The sequence below is a fragment of the Nannobrachium achirus genome (genome assembly GCF_963921795.1).
Source record: "Nannobrachium achirus genome assembly, chromosome: 10".
Taxonomy (NCBI): Eukaryota; Metazoa; Chordata; class Actinopteri; order Myctophiformes; family Myctophidae; genus Nannobrachium; species Nannobrachium achirus.
The window spans coordinates 16950158-16962657 of record NC_137819.1 but is presented as its reverse complement, the minus strand read 5'-3'; the positions used below and the strand labels follow the sequence as shown (position 1 = coordinate 16962657).

The 12500-nt window shown below is 41.7% G+C and overlaps 1 protein-coding gene across 1 annotated transcript in view; it reads right to left on the bottom strand.

Annotated features, from left to right (window-relative positions):
- The window catches only part of LOC308292861 (delta-type opioid receptor-like), a gene marked incomplete at both ends in the record, with an annotated part of 35971 nt that overhangs the window by 17317 nt on the left and 6154 nt on the right, over positions 1–12500 (bottom strand). Inside the window, one exon of the mRNA XM_080735285.1 lies at positions 2242–2642. Within this exon, the coding sequence (XP_080591411.1) occupies positions 2242–2642 (401 nt within the window). The remainder of the gene's footprint in view (positions 1–2241; positions 2643–12500) is intronic.

Here is a 12500-nt window from a genome sequence, read left to right as displayed (position 1 = left end):
TTTTAATTGAATGGAAAATGAATGTTTCATTAAACGTATGTATCAGATCACAGCGAAACGCATCGAATCGTATCGAATCCAATCGAATCGCATAAAATTCCACGAAATCGAAATCGTATCGAAATTGCACCGAATCGAATCGTATCGAATCGTTCTGTATGTAAGATGTATCGTCTTTGAATCGAATCGCAGCCCATGTATCGGATACGAATCGAATCGCCTTGTAAGGGATGGATACACACCCCTAATATATATATATATATATATATATATATATATATATATATATATATGTATATATATATATATATATATATATATATATATATATATATATATATATATATATATATATATATATATTGCTACATACTGTACATGTACTGTATGTACTACAATAACATGTGTTCCCGGCCTGAATGGGTTAAAGGGGCTACACCAAGAATTTACATTTTTCCAATTTGTACCGGTATGTATTTTTTTGGTGTCCCACCAGCAAGTCTATCCTCACAAAGTCCTATTTCTGACCATTGTGTCTTTCTCAGTTTATGGTCAGATCTTTGTAAGCAGGTCTCAGAACAGGCTGTCCGAGAAAGGTCCCGATTGTGATGTCACTACTGCTGTGCTGAGTGGGGGTTGGGGAGGGGTGGGCAGGCCTGAGAAGGAGGCAGGAGGAGCTGGGAGAGGGTTGGGGAGGGGTGGGCAGGCCTGCTGAGCAGGAGGTGGGGAGGAGTGTGGGGCCAAAACTGGCTCAATAGCGCAGTCCTCCCACTCAGCACAAGGTGGTACTGCAGCTGAAAATGCACTGAAAGCCAGGCAGAACAAGGGGCTCTGTATTCAGGTGTGGTAATTTAGCCTCAAACCTTTAGAAAAACGTTTTTGTGACACAAACAATGTTATATAAATTATTTCCTTTGTTCAGCGGTTTTCTACCACGCCCATACCGCCATATAAGCCAGTATTTACTTCGAAACGACCACTGAATGACAGGTAATGTGCACAACTCCAGTCAGATGAACATAATAGTTACAGCATTACTTCACCGCACTATTACTATTATTTGAGTAAAAGGCCATTTGTGAAATTACAGAATAAGACTTGGAAAAGCAGATGTGTCATTAATACAATTTACTACATGGAATGTTTAAGAGGGCTGAGACTTTACGTCACTTGTCTGAATAAGTGTGTCTATTTGTATAAAATGATCACAACAAGACAGTGCTCCATCAAAGACCATTATCACATCAGACAAACATGTTTTTGTTGCCAGACAAACAGGTTTCACCGCTGAAGGTAATGATGTTAATTGCGGCTGTGTGTGTGTGGTGCCAGGAATAATTAATTTGTGCTCTCACAGGCACACGTATATGCGCGCACACAGACACAAACACTCAAGTGACATTTTGACTGAGCTACTTTTACTTTTAGGGGAGTACATTTTGACCAGGAGTATATGTACTCTTATAAGTACTGTCCACCTCTGCTTATTACATATTACTCCTTAAAAAGTATTATATTACTTAATGTAATATATGACTCTTGATTCCAAGTAATATTATATTACATATTACTTTTGCCCCCCGACCAGCAAAATTAAAAACAGAAAAGAAAAGAAAGAAGAGATGTACAACAACAACTACTGTACACACACACACACACACACACACACACACACACACACACACACACACACACACACACACACACACACACACACTTAGAGCCATTCCTTAATCTAGTTCCAGATGTGGGACTGTTCCCTACACATCTAATCCATTCCAGATAAAACTGGGACACTCGACTGAATTCCAGGCTTCCAGCACGTGAGGGGATAAGCTTAAAGACGGACCTTTGCCAAGAACAGATCCTGTTACCAAGCGTAGGTTTCTGCCTGAGGCAGATGGTGATGGATAATATATGTCTGATGAACGTTTCACATAAAACATTTCACTTGATTTCAGCGCAGAGATTATAATAAACGATGGTGTATGAATTAAGAATTGGCCCTGGGGGAATATTGTGCAATAATCACAGCCAACACACCCACGTGAGCTCATAACTAAGTGAAAATGGTGAAAGTATCCTATATAAGTTAGAAAATGCATAAAAAAGCATGGATGTTATGCAGCTATAGCTTACCAAACTGTTCGTTTAACAGTGGTAAACCCATGATATTAATAAGTGAAATAAATGTATTAAAAAGATAAATGAAACATTGAGTGATGGTTTTAATAAACTCACCTCACCACTCCGTACATGACCAGCACGTTCCCCAGCAGTCCCACCACGCAGATCACGGAGTAGAGAGCCGTGATGCAGATGGCTATAACGATGCCCCCGGCGCTCCGGACGGGACTACTCTGCTGCTGCTCCGTGTAGTTCTGCCTGTTGCTCATGAAGCCCAGGTCCTCGTCCGGGAGGAAGGTGACATTGAAGGGGATTACAGAGTACAGGTCAGACAGATCGGCACCCCTGGGCGCCGCGGAGGAGAACAGCTCCGTCTCCATGTCGCTGTCCACCGCTCTGTGCTGCTGAAACGTGTCGCTGTCCGGTGCTATGTGGTGCTGAAACGCGTCGGCGTCGCTGTCCACTGCTCGGTGGTGCTGAAACGTGTCGCTGTCCACTTCTATGTGGTGCTGGAACTGTCACTGCCCAGCGCTGTGGTGCTGAAATAAACTTTAATCCAAAAGCAAAAGGCGAGGACATATGTACCGCAGTTTGCTTGTCTACACAAGAGCAATACTGGATTGTTGTTGCTCTAAATGAAGAGGAAAGGAGAGCAGAGCAGAGCAGAGCAGAGCTCTGGGGGAGCTACAGGGAAGGCGCCCAAAACTTCCAAAAACAAGCAAAGAGATGTTGAAAATGTGCACAGAAGCTGTCAGATTTCAGAGTAGGCCTGTTAGTCGTGGGCTCCCAGACTTAATCGTAGATCTCAGAACCATTGACTTATGCTGTATATCAGTGTAGCTGTCAGAGCAAGATGTCCAATTGTCCATGCGACCATGCACACTCTCTGCCTCTCCAAGAATCACCTCGCCGCCAGGCCGCCACGTTGGGGCTCTTTTAACCGTGCGTCCACGTCATTACCAAGCAGTTCAGCTGGGAAAAATAATTACAGTAAGGACGATTAATGAAACTATGAGGCCCGTACAGCAATAAATAATAAATAATAAGGACAAGACAAGGAGCGCAGTGTGACTCTGTGATTCATTCTGACTTAGTTTGATATTTATTGGCCCTTGCGTTGTAGTTTTGTACACAGAACAATGTGACATTTTACTTAAAAGAAAAATATCAAAAAGTGCGGCACTTATACAATGTGCCTTACACAAAACATTAACAAAGGAAACGCATTTTAACAGGCAATTAGAACAATAAAAACGAAAGAAGGAACAATAAAACGTAGCCTAGCTACAAATACAAATTTGGCTACAGTGCAGAATAATAAAAAATAAAACTCAATGAAAGGAACAGAACAGTGCTGATAACGTCAATAACGCTGTGCATTTTGTTTAAGCTGATCTGCTAAATATCAGCTTAATTGGATCCACTGTTCCGAAAAAGAACAGTTAAACAAACAACAACACATCTTGACGCAAAGTTAGCAGGTCTGTTCTACTTGGCAAAGCAACACCGCCCTACTGTGGGGTTATAGCCTATACATCTGGCTTGGAGATGCTTAACAGTCTGCTCCATCTATGGCCCATATGCTCAACACGTCATACTTTATCGAGGCTTGATTGATTATGGATGCAGTCAAAAGTCCAGAGAGATAATAAACACACCTGCTGTCCTGGATGCACAATGTTGATCGATCTGCACGTGCTCATCAACACTATCTGATGGTCCTGTTATTCATCATCAACCATGGGAAATGCACTGCTAAGTAAACTACCTGTGGTTGATACTCAGTGATTCAGAAGAAGTCATTAAAGGGGAAGACCACCCATTTTCAATATTGAACTATGTCATTAATATAACTTAGAGGAGTTGTGTTGATTGATTTTGGGGTTTGTATTGTAAAGTACAACTTGATGACATCACACGTTGTACTTTACAATACAAACCCCAAAATCAATCTTCCAGTTCTAGGCAACACAGAAGGGGGGGAACTTTTTTTCTATTTCCACACAACTCCTCTAAGTTATATTAATGACATAGTTCAATATTGAAAATGGGTGGTCTTCCCCTTTAAGCAATTAAAATACACTGCATCTTGTAGTTGTTGCTGGTGGAACACAATGGCCTTGATGGAATTCTCACTCTGCCGCCCTCATTTCACACACTGAGAAGCCCAGCAGGGAGGCTTAAGCATCACATTGCTCTCATAACCACTTATTTATTATTCATCTGACACGTTTTCCCTGTCAGTCATTATTACTGTAATGACTGATGGGATTAAAGGTCTGACATGTGGCTCTCTGATTAGGAGGGTCCTGATTAGGAGACAAGGGCTCCTCTGCCCTCCAATAGGCCTAGTGCCCTCATTGATTGATTGATTGATTGATTGATTGATTGATTGAAAACTGTATTAGAAGATTGCATAGGAAAGGGTACAGATTCATGACAGTACAGTCAAGGTTAAAAGGAGATCCTAGTAAGCTTTTCGTCAATAGCAAAAAATAAAAATAAAATAATAATTAGTATTCTATGACCACTAGGAGTTAGGGTTAGGGTTAGACAACTAACAAATAATAGCACAGTTCAAGCTCCTTCCAGAAAGAGTTATGGGACTGTTGTATAGTTGCTGTTGGGTGGAAACCTTGTATGTTTTATCATGAAACGTTTTAAAGTTAAAATATCCCTTCTGCATAAGCTCACAATGTGTTGCATGAGCTTGTAGATCAGCTATTTCCACTACTATTGTGCAACACTCTTATTATGATGAAAAATGGCGTTTCTGGCTGACGGCAACATTATTCATGTTGTTCATTTTGATAGACTACATGTTGATTATACTTACTGTATTAGGCAGCAACAGTCTTATGCTGCCTCAACTATTGATTGAATAAATGTTGTGTAAAACTACTTTTCAAGATGTATTTAATTTCATAAATCAAAGACAGATTTGATGTAGCCTATGAAAGTCCTGTGTAAAATGCCCCTTAACAAGCTGAAGTCCATTGTGGGTATAGTGGGCTTTCTGGAGGGGTGGGGGCTCCAAAATTAACTGACCCAAGGGCAAATCTCTGCCATTTGTTTTGCTGTCATGCAACAGAACTCTGATCTGGAACCGTTGTATGCCTCTTTTCACTTTGTAAAACACTCCATATGATGATGTAGTGGCTCCCTGTCTCCTGTGTGAACTCCATTTGGGGTCTTTGTTGTGCAGTACAGCTGTCATGGACAAGCAGCTCCACATCTTGTGTGCAGATTGGCCAACATACTGTATAGAAGCTGCTCCAAAGTCATGGTGGGGTCTTAGTGACCCCAAAGAGGCCCCACCCCCACTGTGTGTGTGTGTGTGTGTGTGTGTGTGTGTGTGTGTGTGTGTGTGTGTGTGTGTGTGTGTGTGTGTGTGTGTGTGTGTGTGTGTGTGTGTGTATGCCCCCCCGTCATCAACAGATTGTTGCAGCAGGTGGCAGACGAGGCAGATCTGTGAGCAGGTCCAGGGACCCATGAACGCCAGGGGCCAATCAACCATGCTCTGTTTTTTTGTATCACTGAGAAATTATAGCAGGAGAAATATGAGGTGTTGGCAGGTGTGTGTGTGTGTGTGTGTGTGTGTGTGTGTGTGTGTGCGTGTGTGTGTGTGTGTGTGTGTGTGTGTGTGTGTGTGTGTGTGTGTGTGTGTGTGTGTGTGTGTGTGTGTGTGTGTGTGTGTGCGCGCGTGCAGGGAGAGGACAAACAGTGGTGAAGCACAAGGCAGGCTCATGAACCGAATATGACCATAAAACAGATGGTTTTCATGAATTGGTTTTCTTGGCAATACCCAATCCCTCAGAAGATGACATTTATGTTAAACCGATCAGACTGCAAAGCTGCTGCAGGAATGGTCCATTTAATAGAACTAATTCATATTGATTGAAAACAATCTGCGAGGAAGCATTTAGGCAACAGTTGATAAGGACATGTTGCCATTGCCTCAATAATCTAACTTTGCCCGTGAACAATTTATTTTGGGAGTGTTTGACTCAATCAACGAAAACAAAAATGGACCATGAGAAAAAAACAGACAGTCATTCAGTGTTGTGGAAAAGCAAGCAAGAAGAGCTTCTGAGTGAGAAATCTAAGCTATTTGGCTAAACAAAAACGTTTAAAATTTTGAACCGACATCCTATTGTTCTGAACAATATATATCGTCACTGTCGGACAGAAACCTTGTACCTGCAAGTTTCAAATTGGTGTGTTTTTCTGTAAAGTAAAGCCCTGCTTCATCATACAGGACTGTCACACAAAACTAGTGAAAATAGCTGATCTAAACACACAACACCTCGCATCGAGGCGTTGTGTGCTTGTAGATCAGCTATTTTAAATCATTTTTTAAGTGATAAATACAAGACGAATGATTTTGGACATGCAAGGTTTCCACCCGACAACAACAAAATTTCCAAAGTGGAAATGTTCGTGATGACAGCAAACGAATCGTTTTGCATCAGACTTTCATTGTCTCCGTCTCAACACTCACACAGAGGGACCGGTGTTGGAAAAAACATTGGGTGAGGTGAGGGGATTTGTATTCATTTGTTGTATTCACAGTACGTCCTGTCCGTTCTTGCAGTTGGATTGTTTTTTCCAATGCATGCCAGGCCTTGTTCATGGATTTCAAAGCTCTGGGTCCAAAACTGAATTAATATTTAATATGTAAAATCCATGATATTTACATTGAAGTGGATGAGGCAGCTGTAAAACTGTCCGAGGTGGCGGGGAGACACACACATGTACGAAGTGTTCGGTATCCAACATGACACACGCGTCGCACATATCTCCTTATATGTGCGCCGTTGTGTCTGTGATGACAGTTATCCCCGTACATGGAGTTCCGTGCTCATATGGTAACTCAGACACACACTGATGTGAGTTATCTCCAGACATTGAGTTGCGTGTTCATACGGACACTCATACATACACACAAAGCCAAGACGTAGGAGCGGTTTGCACCGCTCAAAAAACGCACATGTGCGAAGTAAGTGGTGAGCGATGATGATAGCCATAGGATCACCTCAACACCTGACATCTCAACAGCACTCACATCATTTCTGGGAACTAGTCGAGACAGAGAAATCAACCACCACTGGAAACCACATGTTCATGTTCTTAACGCGTGACTGTCTGCGGAGCGTTTCGTGTTCCTCTGGTCTTGTAATCGACGTCTACAATAGCAGTCGTTTATTTCCCTGATAGTTTCACTGATAGTTCAGTCATTCATTCTGCCTGGCATTCCAATCACCAGAGAAACAATCGTTTGTCTTTCTCCCCCGTTTTCTGAAAAAAAAAGAAAAAGCCTTATTGATCCTGGGTTGAGAGAGGTGGAAGAGTGGAACGTCTTGGAAAAATGTCTTGTGGAAGGATAGCCCTGAAGCTTATAGCCGTAGCGTTCCCACTTGAGAGGAGAAACAGTGCGCATATGAGTGTCTGTCAGTGCAGAGACCTGCAGGTATGAACAGCCATCTGTCCTGACGTCCTGGTGTCACTACCAATGATGCATGGGATGGCACTGATGTGTCATCTATATTCTTCCATCCTACGATGGACCATAAATCTGTCTTTATGCCTTGAAGCATTTGAAGGGGAAGACCACCCATTTTCAATATTGAACTATGTCATTAATATACCTTAGAGGAGTTGTGTGGAAATAAATAAAAAAAGTTCCCCCCCTTCTGTGTTGCCTAGAACTGGAGGATTGATTTTGGGGTTTGTATTGTAAAGTACAACTTGATGACATCACACATTGTACTTTACAATACAAACCCCAAAATCAATCCTCCAGTTCTAGGCAACACAGAAGGGGGGGAACTTGTTTTGTATTTCCACTCCTCTAAGATATGTTAATGACATAGTTCAATATTGAAAATGGGTGGTCTTTCCCTTTAAGTACTGTAGACCTACTTAAGTACAATTGTGACTGTGAGGTATTTGTACTTTACCTGAGTATTTCCAATTTCCAATACCTTACTTCTACTCCACTATATCTCAGATCCAAATATTGTTACTTTTACTCCACTTCATTTATTTGAGCATACTGCCATACTGTATATACAGTTTCTGAATTTCTACCTGCTGTGTGACTTGATTGATTATGGCTATGTATGATGTTGTATGTCCCACAAGCTGAAGGATCAGATTGTTCTTATTGGTAACCACATATTATTTTTTTTTGTACTTGACTGGGTTTTAGATTAGTATTATTGTTTTTGTACTTGATTGGGTTTTAGATTAGTATTAACGTTTACTGTACTTGATTGGGTGTTAGATTTGACTATTGTAAAATAGAAAAGCCTCCTGTGGACAGGTGATGAGAATTAGTACTCGTGCTAAAATCACTTATATCAATACATCTGGTTCGTCCAATGTGATTGTGATGTCCATATCAAATAAATAAAACATAACATAACATAACATAACATTTCGGCCATTTGAAAATAGACGATCTACAAGCTCACAGTGGGTCGCAACACGACGCATTGTGAGCTTGTAAAAGATTTGTATACATTTGAAAACTTGATATGGGACAATATCACAAGTAAGTTCTACTTTTGGTACTGTAAGTACAGTTTTTTTTTGTTTTTTTTTTAAGATTTGTTTTTGGGCTTTTTTTATGCCTTTATTTGATAGGATAGTAGACTGACAGGAAATGGGGAGAGAGATGGGGAATGACATGTGGCAAAGGTCCTCCGGATCGGGAATCGAACCGGCGACGCCAGCAGGCATCATAGCCTAGTATGTGGTATGCGCCTTGACCACCAGGCCAGCGGGCGCCCCCTGTACAGTAAGTACAGTTTGATACGAATACTTTTGTACTTTTACTCGAGTCATTGTTGAAAAGAGAGGACTTGTAACAGAGTATTTCAACATTGCAGCATTGATACTTTTACCTACAGAAAGACTTAAAGAATGTAAGTACTTTTTCCACCACTGCCTATATGCAAATGTGCAGTGAGAGAAGAACACCCCAGAGTTCCTTCCTGTTTTTCCTTTTTTCCCCTCTCTATTATAATGTTTCCTTTTGTATTTAATGTGAAGTGTCTTCATCTGGGATATAATAGTTTAGAATATGCCTTCCTCTCCTATCAGTGTCAAATCACAGTGAACTGAGCCAGTGCAGCTCTGATAAACAACATCACAGCTCTAATTAGCACTCAGCCTCTGAACAACACCACTCACAGGCTTGATTAAATTTAAACAGGGTGAAATGAAAGTGCATCGCCACCCTCCGTTAATGGAACTTTGATGAATGCCCTTTCCTCTAACAGATACATAATGAAGAGGATGGTTCTGCTGACCCAGAGCCTGCCCTAATTTATTAATTCATCGAGTGCTGTTTTGGACTTGTCTAGAATGAGACAATAAACAAGCATATAATAAGCAGTAAATTAGGCCCTATTGATCCTGGCTGCCGGGCTGCCTACCAGTTAATGCATCACCTCACAAACAACACAAGACTGTGATAAAATGGATGGGATAGTATCTTTTAATCAACTATGTAACTTTCCTCTTCAGATTTTAACTTGATTTCCTACTGCATTATTCACCTTTTGAGCTAATGGAGCCTGCCTGCTTGCTCAGGGGACACATTTAATCTTGACCAACACCCACATTTGTTGTAAGATCCTGTGTCTACATTACCTTTGATATGATTTAAATGTCTCAATAGAAGAGCAGGGAGACGAGATACAACCACCCCATTTGTATATTAATAATAACATTGTACATTAACCTATGATATAATAAGTTATACTTATATTTATAGTTTAGTAGAGATGGACAGGAACCAGGGAGAGAGATATTCGGGAGAGACATGCAGCCAAGATTGGGAATGGGACTCGAACCTGCAACGAGTTGACAGACCACATTGAGCCTAAGTGCACAACTAAAACTGCCCCAAAAAAAAAAAAGAAAAAAAGAAAACTAAGTGCACCACAAGAGAGGAGCACACTCCAGGCAGGCATCACGTTTCTAGAGACGCCTCTTGGTGTGACTCCACCCTAAATATACTTAGGGTGGAGGATATTTTCAGTGTCAATGTCTGTACTATACAGTATGATGTATTTAATCACTTGAGCATCTTGCCTCCCTATTGTGGGAGCATGTTGGCTGAAAATAGGTAAAAGGGGGCTTTGCCCTCTCAGTTGAACTTTTAAGCCCTGAACAAAACTGTTTTATTTATTTATTTTACTCTAATGTTGGCAGAGATACACGTGTCATAAAGATGGAAACACCTTCTTCAGGGCTGCCAAGTTTCAGAAAAAGTTAGGAGCGAGACTTTGCCCACGCGGGCGTCATGCCCACGCGTGGGCGAAAAAAAACAGGTTTTCTTTGGGTTTTTCCATGTTTTTCGCAGGTTTCTATGGGTTTTTTCTTTTATTTTTACCTGCGGTCCTTGGCCTGGAATGGTTGATCAAGTGCAGCTAACCTACAGGCTGAACAGTGAACACTGCTGCAGGGCTCCAGACAAACCAACGTCCCATTTTAAACATATTTGTAATTAATTATAATTATTATAATAATTATTGTTGTTGTTGTTACTATAGCAGCTGATGAAATATCCTGGGCAATCATTTCTATTTTTATAATGTGATTTGTGGCTACTGGCTGTTTGCCAGGCAGGCACTGCAGGCAAGAAGATGTTTTCAAGTCAAGGACCCCTTAGCTAAGGGAGATGAAGCAGGACCCCCACTACATATTGTATCAAAATTATGTTGCAAATGAAATCTTAATAGATGTCATAGATAGCTCCATAGACTTGTTTGACAGCACTGTGTATTTATCAAACATTTAAAACTCTCATCAGTAGGCTACTTCAGTGGTTCTCAAGCTTTTCAGCCTGCCCCCCCCCCCCCCCCCCCCCTATAAGAGTTCAGGCAACATTTTGTATAACACGGCTCTACTGTGAAAATAGCAGATACATGTGAGCAGGTAGATCTGCTATTTTCACAATGTCTGCCTCTAATACCTGACAATTTGTACAGTTGACAGTTGAATTTGTCATTTTAGAGCTATTAAAAAGTCCTTAAATTGTCACTTTAGAAATGTGCAGATGCCCTCTATACACTTAAACGTTATGTTAGTTTGTTTAGCATACTGTTGAGTGAGAAAACAATGTTGCACATTAAGTTAATCATGGCGACCCCCCAAAAATAATTTGGGGACCCCACTGGGGGTCCCGACCCACAAGTTGAGAACCACTGGGCTACTGGGATTCTTCCCTCCAGTAGAGTACCGGTAGTAGTGTTGGTTCAAAACCGCCCTATCTCTTCTAAAGCCCTCCTCAGAATAGGGGATATTAGGGTTGAAGACAAGTGGATATACGTGTTAACCCATGAAATTATTGCGCGTGGGCTCGTTCGTGCATGCGCTCGCGGGAGGCAAGAGCTGGATTGTGGTCATCTTTGTGAAATATCGCTCGGCGTTTCTCCACCGCGGCCCCGCGGGGCGGCGCGATCCCCGGCCCCGCTAGCTCGCAGCAACGGCCGTCTGTAGGGCTCTCTCTCTCTCGCTCCGTAGCCTGCATGTGTGTATGTGTAGAGGGGAGAGAGAGTGGAGGAGCAGTGCAGCTGCATTCACTGCGCTTAGAATTCTCTGTGCGACTTTTACCGAGTGAGAAAACCCCCGCAACTTTCGGGAGAGGTCGGTGGGATGGCTGTAAAAATGCGTGAGAAATGACAAGTGTGGCGTGTGGCGTGAGAAGAGGTTAAATTGCGTGTCTCTCACGCTCAAAGCGTGAGACTTGGCAGCCCTGCCTTCTTTGAAGTAGTGACAAAATAAACAGGAAACATTGCTTACTCAGAAAGTTTCAACAAACAAGGCTGCAACTATTCAGGAAATGTAAGACGGAATGTTGCAGGCATAATATTTCTGCTGGTTTGGCATATCGCAAACATTCATTCATTTGACCGTGCTCAGTGTGTCCCCGGTACTGAGTGGAGTGAAGGAAAGACAGACAGAAGAACACATCACCTGAGTTCAGCCTTCGTAAATATGTCCAAATTATGCTCCCTTTCTCTGTGCGTCGTTATGGAATAGGTGTATTAACTAGTCCACTTGTAGTAGTGAGAATGTGAGAATGTTCACTTATCTGCTGGAGCAGAGCTGGGCAACTTTGATAATGACGAGAGCCACCATGTTTCCACACTTATTCCAGAGGGCCACATTGCTGTCGGGCAGAAACCTCTTATATCCATAACTTCTTTAGTAAATGAATGTCCTTCTTCGTCATTCTATTATGTCACACAAAAGTTGCCGCGAGTTGCCCTGGTATGTGCTAGCTAGAGGAACCATGTTTGACATGAGAAGTTGATTAAAATAGTTTTAACATTTTTTTGTTAGTTCCACAAATTAGC